The sequence below is a fragment of the Micropterus dolomieu genome, linkage group LG13, assembly GCF_021292245.1.
Source record: "Micropterus dolomieu isolate WLL.071019.BEF.003 ecotype Adirondacks linkage group LG13, ASM2129224v1, whole genome shotgun sequence".
NCBI classification, from domain to species: Eukaryota; Metazoa; Chordata; class Actinopteri; order Centrarchiformes; family Centrarchidae; genus Micropterus; species Micropterus dolomieu.
Window position 1 is genome coordinate 14,805,860 of NC_060162.1, and position 12,563 is coordinate 14,818,422.

Genomic DNA, 12,563 nt, shown 5'->3' on the forward strand with positions numbered 1-12,563 from the left:
TTACCTGGAAGTAGTAGCTGCAGCTTTTTCTCTCTGGACTGATGAGTTGACTGATTTGGAGCTCTCCCCTTCCTCCTCCATCTGACTATCCTTCTGCCGCTCATCTAAGGAATGAAACAATTACAGTGCAGTACAGTACACCTTGTGACAGGACAACTACTAAACAGCTCATCATGTTGGTAAACCTACCTAACATACGCTGACTCCTCTCAATGGCTGTGCGACGGGTCTGTTCAAAGATGGCATCCAGGTCAAATGTGCGAGCCTTCTTACCTGGAGGGAACAAAGACAGTTAACTATAACAATAACTGACACGACCCATATGGTCAGTTAATAGTATAAGGAAAGAAAATATGTCAAATTAGTGACCATATGTGTTGTACATACCAAACCCTGAGAATCCCATGACAGATGCCATGTCTCCATCACCACTCATCTTGCCAGATGCTGCAAAAGAGGTGAGAAAATCTATCATTACTTGGGTTATCTTGTTGAATGTCAAAATTACAGCACTACAAAGTTAAAGTAGTAATGCCACAGTGTAGAAATACTCTGTTACAAGTACAAGTCCTGAATTCAAACTGTCATTTAACCCTGTTTACTCCCCTTGCTTATTTGAATTTTAAACCCCAAATCTATTTTGCATTAAGAAACAACCTGTCATTCATTACAAACCTGGGATTTCCCTCTTCACAGTGCCAAAAGAATGCATTAAATCAGTAAGCACCACTAATTTTTATTACAACACACTTGTCATGACTGTTTACTAAAGTAAAGGTTTATTATTATCATTATGATTGCTAAAGGTACTGCATAGGTGGGAAAAGATTTTTATTTTATTTTTTTTATTTGTATTTTACTGAAGGGAAACAATACCAGTCTTGAAAAATGAGGAATTCAACTACAAAATACTAGTCTTAGCATAACCCTAATATAAGTAAAGTACAAGCACCTCTAAATTGTATTTAAGGACAGTACTCAAGCAAATGTACTCCACTGGAAAATTGTCATGACATGAATTTGCTTTGGATGTGAAGGCTCAAAAACATAGAATGCAGCTATGACCCCTAGAGGGGTCTTTTAAGGGAGATAATTATTCTAAAGGGCATAAAAAATACTCAGTATCGACAGAAAGAACCACATGAACGACAATATAAAGGGCCCTCCCATACCAAAAAAACTGGCACAAACAATAACGTTAACGTTAAAAGAAAACAGCGTGGAGTAAATACCTCTAAGTTAACGTTACAACACATATTTGGCACCCACACATCAACTTTTATATATTGTGGTCTGAAATTCTGCATTCTTAAAAACCTGTTAACTGTTATTATGTAAAATATTCATGCCTTCAATGAGCTTGATTTGAGTAACAAACAATGCTAGACATACGTCAAGTTTACAGATTCACAGAATAACGTTAAATATTGAACCTTAGCTGTTAGCTACAAAAAATAATGTGACGTTATTAATTTAATTTGACAGAATGGATATAATTTAACACTGGTAGAGCAGCAAATCGTTCTCCTTTGAAAGACAACGTTATATAGTGGAAAGTGTTGTACACCATGGCAGAGCAGAACTGTTAAGCTAACAAATAAACTAGCAAAACAGCAACGACGCCGGCTTCTTTTCACATAACTTTACTGGCTTACTAAGGCAGCTCGCTGATACACGTCAAACTAACTAGAAATACAGCTCAGTATACCACCCATACAAGTAAGTCGAATAAAATGAATATACAAAACTAAAAAACGTGTGACAGCACAAAGTTGCTACCTTCATCCACTTTGTTGGGATCCATGTTTTCAAATACGAAGATTACCTTTGACCTCCGGAAGTTCTTTCATCGTTTTCTTCTTCTGTTGCGCTTTTTGAGGAAGAGCAAATGCAGGGTGCTCCCATAAACTGTATATAGACTGCTCCAAGTGTTTTCAAAGTGCACGGCTCTTGCCTCATTTACGATTACACAGCAAAGCTCAGTTATAAAAGATAAAAAATGGATTTTTGATACAAGATCACTTTTTCAGTGTTAAGTGCAATGTGAGCGTGTCTTGATCATATGCTGTGGATAAAAATGATAAAGACTGCTGTAAAGGAAAATAACATAGGATCTGTCTAATGTAGGACACGTTTGTAGACCTAACGTTACTGCAAAAGCCAGTGTTTAAGGCAATAAAAGAACATTTAATATTACTGGGCACGTTTCAATCTATATGATATATGCTGTAAACTTTAAATATGTCAAATGGTAAAACAGGTGCCACTGTGATCCAGTCAGTAGCTCTCTCAATGAAACAATGAAATTGAGAGGAAACAGCTTTGAAATCAATCCAAAGATTTAATAGTTGGGACAGTGGAGTCTGTACAAAAATAAATTATAATTGTAGAAAACTTCACACATCTAAATTTTCAAGGACATCACTGCAGATGTCAGTGCAGCAAATATACACAAATTATTTACTACAAATTATGTCTGAAAATGAAATTGATTACATCACACATTATATATATATCACTGCTGATCATATCATATTTATTAAAACTTACCTACATTATAATTTCTATGACCATAATTTAATATGCATCTGATTTACAGTATATTCAATAGGCACATAAATGTTTTTTCCCCCAACAAAATACCATCTACTTGTCAACGTGGTGGTGTTTTTCGTTTTCTTGTGACACTCAAGCTTCCTCTGCAGCCACCATCCTTTCGATAGCTGCCCAGTCTATTTTGCTGAGGACACTGCTGCCGGTCTCAGAAAAGTTGTCTAGCCAGTCCATCTCTGACACAACAGCTCTGGCACCATTATCCTGTTCATCCAAACGTTCAGCCAAAATCTAAGAAGTGAACAACAATGTATGAAACCAGAGACATTAAACTATCTATGAAGAAAAAAGTATGTACTTTTGTGACACTGTAACATTACGGTTATTTTACAGAAAAGCTATCAAAAGCTTTTAACCAAAACTGATTAACCAAATTATTACTTACTTTCTATATGCAGTAGTTACATTCCTTTCAAGCAAAGGCTAATATAATCAGTGTGCAAACTATACCATAGCTTTAGGGGGAGCTCACTTTTTTTTTCCCCAGGAGAGGGGGATACAGGCTGTGATTCTTACTGCTGAATCATTAATGGCTCATAATTATTATTATTATTATTATTATCATTATCATCATCATCATCATCGGTAGCCATTCTGCTACAATTACTCTTCACACAACACCTGATAGCCGTGTTTTTGACCTGACCTTTCTTTTCTCTGTGAAAGGGAAGAATTTAGAAAGTTGCATGACGCTGCGGAGAGCCCCCAGCTGCAGTGGTGCATGGATCACGTGTAATATTCATCCAGCCAGAGGAAGCGATCACGAACTATTCACAGCGCGTCGCTCGTACTAGCAGCACAGCCTGTATCGGAGAGGGGGTGGGGCGGTGGAGCCTACAGAGCCAGAGACAGGAGATTGTGCAGTGACCGGCCTGCAGCTGTCGGTCGGTGATCGTTCCCTCTGGCTGGATGAAGTCTGACGCTCCTGATTTTACGCATGGATCCATGATGATAGAGAAATATAGAAATGAATGGCAATAAACCATGCTGTCAGTATTTTAGAGACCCCCCAAAATATCACAAATCATGCTTCTAGGGGAGCTGATGTCTTATTAAGGGGAGCTAAGCTTCCCCATAGCTTGCACCCTGGATAATGAAAATGTGAATCTTACTATGGTAGATTCCTCTTGGGCCAGGTGCCTATTGAATTCTGAAGTAGGCTCCCAAAGGTTGACCTCTTCCCTCTCTTCCATCATCCTCGTCTGCTCGCTCAGAATCCCTCTCCCTACAGCAGTCGTTCCTCTCGAAAGACTTTTGTTCACCCCTGTCTTCTTCTGGTATCCAACATGCTGTTCCTCACTCTGACTGGCTGTGTGCAGTTTGGTGTGGCCCTTTGCGTCAGTGAGCATGCCACGTCTGGTCACCTGAGACAGACGGTCCCTTGGCAGAGAGGTAACTAATACAAAATTCACGCAACAAACACGTTTAGTGAATTTGACAATATAGTGAAAATACCTACGGGACATCAATGTAGCTGACTGTCATTATGATACCTGGTCTGTGTAGTCCCAGTCTCCTGCGGTTATCCTCCGAAGGCCGTGCCTGCATCTCAGCAGTCCATGGACGAACGTGGGGTTGAGCTTGTCCTGATTTTAGAATTCTTTTATCATTGGCAGATACACTGTAAGTCCTAAGAAAAAGACATTGTAGATGTTTCGAACAAATAGGTTTGGGTCTGTACAGGATCTGATCATTGACGAATGATTAAAAGTTCTGTGTGAGTTTTAATGTGTGTCTAACCTGCAAGGTTAAATAAATTTTTTTTCCCCCAAATAGAGTGGTGACAAGCAAGAGCGATAACAGGTGCTTCTGGTGGAAAAAGGATCTTATTCTTTGAAGTTTGACTAAGGTGTCTTTTTATGATGATCTGCAAGGTAAAATTACTGTTTTCTCTGTAGAGTCTGGTGCACGACAGTGCCCATTTGTTTTGGTCTGAGATGCTGTGCAACATTTAGTGGCAGCGAACGTCACATACAGCTCATTTAATGAAAAATTAATGATTTGTTCAAATGATGGATCAGAGTACAATTATTCTTTAATGAGAACAGATCCTGGTCAGATTACTGTTGCAGGAAATACCTTTGAGCGCTATCCAGGAGTGGAGCCGAGTTGGATCGTGCACTTGGGGGCACTGGTGAACCCTCAGTCTGTGAAGAACAGTGTATGGCTGAAGGAGTGGTGAGAAAGTCACTGGCCAATGAACAGGCTTCACGGGTCCTCTGGTTGTATTGCTCCAGAAGAATGAGCCTAATAAATACAATGGAAATAACAGTTATACATAAGCATGTCTATATCATATTGTGCACCGACAATGTAAACAGGTACATACTTTTCTTTTTCCTCTCTGCTTCTCCAACTGGTTGCTCGATTACTGTTTGTTGGTTTCTGCAGGGGCATAACAGGTGAACAGGAACGTATAAATACATATGTGTATACATATATTTTTTTAAGAACATACAATGGAATATTAATTTTGGTAAAGAGGCAAACATATCTCACAACTGTTCCAGAGGTAGAAAAAGGTTTGTGCTCCCTCTCCCTCAGGCTCTCTCTGTGTTTTTGATAAACAGCCAGTCGTTCCCTTTGTTTCCTTCTCATCCAGATCCTCAGCTCTCTCCTCTCATCCTCTGGAAGGACACGTTTCAGCGACATCCCGCTACTTTGCTGCTGGTCCAGCCTGCTAGAGGTCACATTATTTTCCAGCTCAGTGAAAATCATAGTTTTTTTGGGTAGTTATTTGGACAGCAGTGAATTTAAGTAGATACCTTCTTCGGTGTGCAGTCTGTGAACTGGACAATTCTAGGTCAGTCAGGGATAAATACCCTTCCTTCACCAACTCGTCTAAGATTTCTGCTGTATCGGATAGCCCTGTCTCACCCAGATTGTCATCTGCCCATCTAGAGATGGACAGGTAAAGGGCAGAGTGAGGTAAGCACATCAGTGAGGTAAGCACATCCATATTAACATGGTTAAAATACGTCAGACTTAAACTTACACAGGAGATATTCCAGATGGTTTAGTCGGCTGATCTCTCATTTCTATGGGGGCAACACAAACATTGTGACTGCACTGTGAAAATAATCCACATATCTGAGTGATTCTTATTCTTGTAGATTTAAAAAGTGCATCAGCTGAGTTAATAAGAGTGCCCCAGTCAGTTGACTTAAATCTCATTTGCATCTTTGGGTGAAAAATGTTGCAGGTGGCTTTCAGGATATTACTGCGCCATATGTTGCTACATTGCTTTTACCCTTTGCACACAATTTAATATCTCTCCATCAACTATACATGCAGTTGTTTGCCATTGTGCTAGCCACTTGTTTAAATATGTAATATTTAATATATATGTAATATATATGTTTGATTAAATTTCATCGTTACTTGGAGGGGTGTGAAGGTAGGAAGGACCAGCGTTGTGACCATGAGAAGCAGTGGCATAACGAAAAGATAGCTCATTATGAACCACACATTCTTCTTCCTGAGTTTCATCATCTTCTTCAAAGGCATTTGGGTCAGTTGAAGTGTTCAGGCGTGGCATCCATGCTATTAGAGACAGGGAATGTTCAACAGTCTTTTAAACAATATTACAGTGTTATATATTACTCTATTAAAACTTTGTTTTTCTGTTTCTGGGTTTGAATGACTTGCAATGCAATCTAAAAACACAATTCAGTTTTGGCTTTTATTACAGATGAATAGCTTTAGGTCATACCTTCCTGTGGGACAGACAGTCTGACAGTTTTTTTTACTGCTGGGGCAGTCTTCACATCAGGCACCAAGACTGGGGTGTGCTTTTCAATAGTGTTCACCAGCTACAACAACAGAAACAAAGCAGGACAAGCAAGGGATGTTATATTACATATATTTGTCAGCCTTCAAAAACAATAAATAAATACATTTGGGTGTCATTAGTAATATGAGCAGGATAAATAGAAAAAGAACTAGTTTATGTACCATCCTGGAGTTGGAAAAGTCCTTCTCCAGATAGTCTGCAATGTTCTGTAGAGCAGCAAGCTGAGCGTCCAGCTCCGACAGGCGAGAGGAGAACCAGACTGTAGGAGGCGTGGATGAGGCAATGTGAGGTCCAACGCTCTGGGTCTTTACGACTCGACCGATTTCAGAGTCAGAGGGATCTACCATGTCTGGTGAAGTGATTCTCTCTGGTTCCCTATTGGGTTCAATGAGGCTGAGTGACGGCGACTCCTCAGGGATATCTACAATAAAACAGATATTTGGACTAAATCTTACCAAAAGTGTTGTGCTTCACCACAGTATACGGATTGCATTCAGTATAAAGACATAACTGCATTAGACTTTATATATAAAGACATATAAAAGACCTGTGTGAGTGGTGGGATTCAGGAGATCCTCTGGAATTGTGACTAACGGTTGTGAATCAGCAGCGCTACTCCTCAAAACAGAAGTCGCAAGTACATGAAGCTGAGCAGAAGTAGGTGAAGAGGGGTGGATAGAAAGAACATCTTGTGCTCCTGGGCTGAGAAAGGCTGGCAAATCCTGATGCAGGGTTTTGTCTTCTAGATCCAAGACACTTATGAACTGGCGGCCATTCAGATCCTGAGAGACGAAGACGGAAAAACAAGGAAAAGTGAATTGAAATATCTTTAGAAATATCTAAAATATAATTAAAGTAACCCCTTGCTAAAATTAGAGTTTAATATAAAAAAGGCATGCGTGTTGATACAACATGGATGAAAATATGACGTATGGAGACCGTGGTCACTACATTAAAATAAATCTCCACAATTCTGTGCCTCATTGAGACATTTTCTATATTATATGACAGACAATAAAGCAGCAAGATGGGGCATCATTTGTTTTTTTGCAAATTCCAATTTCTTTTAGTATACAGCATACTACACGCAGAACAGTAACCACTAACGTACTATGTGTTGCATTCAGTACAAAATTAGTAAGTAGAATGAAGGCCCTATTCAGACATAGCTTTAGAATCTCATAGCGTCATTCACAGCCCCTGCTGGGTCCTATGTTTGGTATCTTACCAAATTCTTCTCTGGTCCCTGTGTGGTCTCCATTGTGTCTTGTACAAGGCGCTCTTTGTAAAACTGCAGATCCCCTGAATTTGGTGCTGGATGGAGAAAACACACAAATACACACACGGTTTAGCTCTTCATTGTACCCACAACAAATACAAAGCAGTGTGTTATCTTTGTCCTTTCAAATTAACTTACATTTAGGGCTACTAGCAGTCACAGAGGCAGACACAGCTTTATCCACAAGTGTGGGAGGACAAGCTAAAACAAAAAGAAGAAAAATGTTACTGGAGCAGAATCTAGATTTTTAGAAAGCATGCACTTGAACAACCCATGAAATGAAATTGTCATAAAATGCTGCAAAAAAGAGAAATCCTGTTTATGCTATGCATTTCTCATTGATCAAAAAAAGCTAAACTCATTAACACTTAAAAGCACTGTCATTCAATTACAAATACAAGAAACAATTGTATAACTGTGCAAAGCTCACCATATTAACACTGTGTAAATCTTAACCCAAACTCTAACTCACCTGGGTCTGTGTTGGTGAAAGCATCATGGCACTCTGGAGGTCTTTTACATGTGGAAGCAAAAGCATGCAGCTCAGCTGAAGTGGACATGGTCTTGTCCAATAATCTCTGACCAGTCAGCAAAGAGTCAAAGGACCCTGGGAGTTAAAGTGAATTAGAGAAAGAACAACAGATCAATAGGATTGGGGCCAGTAAATAAATTGCTGTGAAAAAGGAGTTACAATTGGCTCTTTCAGCAATGCTTATAGGAGCCTTTATTTCATCGCTAGTTCAAATGGCTGAAAACAGCAAAGAGAGAGACTTGGTTTGACTGCAGTACATCCAAATGTGATCAGTGCCAAGCTGTCAAAGAAAGTGTGTATGAGGCAGTTGAGGCACCCTTCTTAATTCAATCAGTGTATATTTGAAACAGCATTAATGTAGATTTGGCATATGATAAAATAATACAATTTTATATTATAGTAGTTTTGTTTTTTAGTTTTAGTTATTGCTTAGAGGTAACCCCTTTCTTTAAAGCTAACAAATAAAGGCAAAGTATACGCCATCAAAACTGCTAGCTGGACGTTCGAACAGCTTTGGAAACCCCCTTACTCAAGACCTTAAGAAAGAAGCCGGGCTTGAAGTTCTTCCTCAAATTATTATTATTATTATTATTAATATATATATATATATATATATATATATATATATTTTTTTTTTTTTTTTTTTTTTTAATCCCCATTCTTTACACACCTATTTCTGTACAACTGTACAAGTGCAGCACTATGATTTGTCTTCCAGGATAGACTTAAACCCATATTTAAACTATATCAGTATTGGATCTAAACTCCCTCAATATATCAGTTTAATGATGAAACAGGCATGTGTAATTATGTATGTATTTCACACTAACCAAACTGAATGCCAGGGTCCTGTCCAGGAGTGAACTTTTCTGCAGCTTCAGGCTCTTCAACAGGCTTATCTGTTGGCTGTAAATATATTGGAACAAACAAATGATAGTGGAATTAGACTTATACATTGGTAATAGCACAAAATACTAGAATTAATATTTTTATACCTCTTGTCTAGGGATGATCGACTCATTCGGTCTGAATGTGACCTCTGTTTTTCTTGCCTTCCCTGCTTTCTCCTCTCTCCTCTTCTGCCTATAAACAGCACAGAGGGAGTCTAGTGAGTAAAATAATTAGCTTTAAAAAAACAAAATCAATACCATGAAAACTAAAATGGGATTGCCTCTTGCTGGAGTTAGAGCTGGGAGAAACGGTAGCTCTTCTAGTGCGTTCAGTAGGTGGGTCTACTCTGAGCAACCACAGTCCCCCCTCTTCAGCATTCTGCCTCCCGATCACTGAACTCGTCAACTCCTCCATGGAGATGAGACGGGTCATTTGGGCTGGAGGAGCAGCCAGGGGCACCATCTGTGGCGGAGACAGATATCTGTACATGCAATATTCAATAATACCTCATTTAAGACATGGAAGTAATGGAGGTATTGCTTGCCATTTTTGGTCCAGATTCTATATGTAGAAGCTTGATCATAGGTGCTTCTCCCCTCGGAGCTGCAATGACAGTAGCGGGCCTGGAGGAAGATGGTAAGGGTAGTTTGGGGAACGTAATGTTGCTGTTTGGAACAGGCTGAAAGTGCAGCAGACGAAGGCCCTGCATTGGTGCAGGTGTGTGAGCTGGTAAAGTGGGAGGAAGTAGTGAGAACTCTTGATTCCTAGATCTCTCTGAAGTCTGAAACCCGGGTTGAGAGTTCCTGGGAGTTGGATCATGTAGAGAATTAAAAGTGAGTTGTGTTTTTGGAACAGAAGACCAGTTTCTATCTTCCTCTCCAGTCTTCTTTGAGGTGGACTGGTCACTTTTTTTAACCTTGTGCTGATGGGATTCTGTGGTTGCGGGGTTTGCTTTGTGCAGCGTCTGGAGCCCCTGATAGTTTGGGGCACTCTGCTGGAGCAATGGAGGACTATGGAGCTGAAGTAACTTCAAGCCCAAGACCTGGGGAGCAGGTTCACTTTGTATGCTATCGTTAGAAGGCATTAACACAGGTGCAGTGTGAATAGCGTAGCTGGTGTCAGTTGTGGCCAGAAGCCCCTGTGAGGGTGGGATTAACCTCCTGCTCTCTCTAGACTGGATTTCTGATGACACCGCATGTACAGACAGTGGCTGCATTTCCTGAAGAAAAAAATTATTTGCATTCAGTTTGGTTTCACTGTGATTAAGTATTGTTTACATAGAAGGACAAGGTGACACAACTTAAAAGAACACTTGGGCAATACCTGATAATTTACACTTGCACCATTTACAGCGGAGGGTAGATTCCTGGTGGTGTGACGTTGGCTGCACATAGGTGCAGGGATCTGACTGAATTGAGGGTTGTTGGATCCTGAACTTGGCATGCATGCTTGTGTCTGAGATGCCACAGAAATGGCGGTTTGAACGGGTAAGGAATTTGGTTGAGGGATGAAATTGGTAGCAAAAGATGATGCCACATTAGGGTGCAATGAGTTAATGTTAGCCAAAGAGCTCTGCTGGGCAAGTTGTAGGTTAGAAAATGAAGCTCCTAAAACCTCCATCAGGCTCACGTGATTGATGTGCTGTAATGAAGAACAAAGACACTTCAGACGGGAGTCAATCTAAAGAGTCAGTCAAGTACTTTTGGTCAGTCTGTTCTTACCTGAACCAGTCTGAATAAGTCTTCACCCAGACGCTGTCTCATTGGCTGGGAGGATAATGTCTGATTGGGGGCTGTAGAATCCGCAGCGGGTGCACTAGCCATGGAGCTTTGTGGCTGAAGGCTTGGAGGATCCACAGGTGTGTTGGGGAGCAGCACTCCAATTGAACCAGAATGCTCTGCATGGATCTCTGCCTCAGGCTGGACAGCAGGAAGAGCTTGGGGCTCTGGGTGTGGATGGGCTTGTAGGCTCTTAGCCTGACTGTGGCTTGAACAACAAAGCAGGCAACACCCAATGTCAACAATTTTGTATGTTGAGGTTTAATCATCAGAATGTTGATGTAGAAATAACTCAGCATAGATTATGTTGATAAAATTTTAATAATTCTATAGTGCTTTACTGAAGAATTAAAGTGACATGTTATGCAATGATATAATATTGGTACTGCAATAATTACTCTCGTTAGAGAAGAACATAAACGCACAAACGCAAAGTTTACATTAAAAACTCACAGAGAGGTGGAAGTGAACGTGTCTTCAGCATTGTCTGAAAAGTCCAGGTCTGCAAGCTTTAAACTCTGCAAAGGACAAAAACAACACTTATGTGTGTGCTCTGACAACGTTGATAATACACATGAAGAATGTGAATCCCGAATGGTAATATTCACCATTTCAGGTGTGCAGATGGCTCCAGAGGTGTTACCATTGGAAACCCAGGATGATGTGTCCAGGCCCTCACTGTCACTACTTTTGCCTACAAATATAAAACACAACAATTAACATTCTCTGTTATAAGGGTCTGCATTACAGCAACTTCAATGATTCATTATATAACTTAGTATCATACCTTCTTTTTCAGGTGTGACATCTAAGTCATCGAGACATAGTTGTTGAGAACTGGATTGCCTCTGCTGAGCATCAAAGATCAGCGGATCCTGATCATTAGAAAAAGGTGTCCTGTGACATGTCAGTTCCTCTGGTTCATCTGTATGAGAACCACTGCAGGGAAACAAATAATATACAAATACAGTAGATAATTCATATTTATAAAACAAAAAAAAGGTTCTGTTTGAAATGAAAGTTTTTGAGATGAAATCATGTGAAATGCTGAGTCAGCAAATAAAAAACAAACTCCAAATTTAACCATACATTTGTCATGTTATTACAATTAGCTGACATACAGGTTTATGTTTCTTGCACATTTAAGACATTCTGATAAACCACTCTCACATCAGTTTCATATACTCACTGAAACGTCTCCAAGGTCAAATGCCAGCTATTTATTTTAGATAAATATTTTCATTTGTGGAATTTCTTATCAGCTCATTTCAAACTGGCTTGATAAAAACTTGAAGCTTCTGTCCTAGTTGCCATTTAGTCCAATAATAAGCCATTGTAAATAACAACATGGGGCACTCACATGGACAGTTCTCCTTGCTGAAGATTGTGATCAAGACCAGTGATGGGAGTGTTGGCTGATCCAGGGTAGCCTGTATCAACACTGCTCTCTCTCTCCAGCTTCCTATCCACCTTAGGTTGCAGCACAGGGGCTACAGTCCATTGTGTTTGTGGAACTTGGATGCGGGACCCGTAGTGGTCAGTCCCGAGTAGAGCAGTGTACCTGCTCTGCAGCAAGCTGAGGGAAGTGAGGACGGCAGGCGCCGAGGCTTTGACACGAATCACTACCCCTTCATCAGCTGTTCCCCCAACCCCTTCTCCCCTCTCTTTCTTCTTTTT

The 12,563-nt window shown here is 40.1% G+C and overlaps 2 protein-coding genes across 4 annotated transcripts in view; both read right to left on the minus strand.

Moving 5' to 3' along the window:
- Positions 1–1,846, minus strand: part of LOC123982036 (WD repeat-containing protein 70) — a 67,631-nt gene extending 65,785 nt beyond the window's left edge. Inside the window, exons 1-4 of the mRNA XM_046067368.1 lie at positions 1,780–1,846; positions 388–447; positions 190–273; positions 5–104 (exon numbers count right to left, since the gene is read on the minus strand). Coding sequence (XP_045923324.1) covers positions 5–104; positions 190–273; positions 388–447; positions 1,780–1,804 — 269 coding nt within the window. The 5' untranslated portion in view covers positions 1,805–1,846. The remainder of the gene's footprint in view (positions 1–4; positions 105–189; positions 274–387; positions 448–1,779) is intronic.
- Positions 1,847–2,509: 663 nt separating this feature from the next.
- Positions 2,510–12,563, minus strand: part of cplane1 (ciliogenesis and planar polarity effector 1) — a 23,076-nt gene continuing 13,022 nt past the window's right edge. For 2 of the 3 annotated variants that reach the window (XM_046066893.1, XM_046066891.1), the window contains 21 exons: positions 10,830–11,094; positions 10,432–10,749; positions 9,653–10,327; positions 9,389–9,570; positions 9,213–9,300; positions 9,048–9,123; positions 8,158–8,292; positions 7,824–7,886; positions 7,635–7,720; positions 6,954–7,188; positions 6,568–6,827; positions 6,326–6,425; positions 5,995–6,156; positions 5,609–5,651; positions 5,379–5,510; positions 5,113–5,293; positions 4,943–4,998; positions 4,693–4,860; positions 4,107–4,243; positions 3,726–4,009; positions 2,510–2,844 (listed from right to left, as the gene is read on the minus strand). In XM_046066893.1, coding sequence (XP_045922849.1) covers positions 2,689–2,844; positions 3,726–4,009; positions 4,107–4,243; positions 4,693–4,860; positions 4,943–4,998; positions 5,113–5,293; positions 5,379–5,510; positions 5,609–5,651; positions 5,995–6,156; positions 6,326–6,425; positions 6,568–6,827; positions 6,954–7,188; positions 7,635–7,720; positions 7,824–7,886; positions 8,158–8,292; positions 9,048–9,123; positions 9,213–9,300; positions 9,389–9,570; positions 9,653–10,327; positions 10,432–10,749; positions 10,830–11,094 — 3,802 coding nt within the window. In that variant the 3' untranslated portion in view covers positions 2,510–2,688. The remainder of the gene's footprint in view (positions 2,845–3,725; positions 4,010–4,106; positions 4,244–4,692; positions 4,861–4,942; positions 4,999–5,112; positions 5,294–5,378; positions 5,511–5,608; positions 5,652–5,994; positions 6,157–6,325; positions 6,426–6,567; positions 6,828–6,953; positions 7,189–7,634; positions 7,721–7,823; positions 7,887–8,157; positions 8,293–9,047; positions 9,124–9,212; positions 9,301–9,388; positions 9,571–9,652; positions 10,328–10,431; positions 10,750–10,829; positions 11,095–12,563) is intronic. The other variant, XM_046066892.1, reaches the window with a different exon arrangement.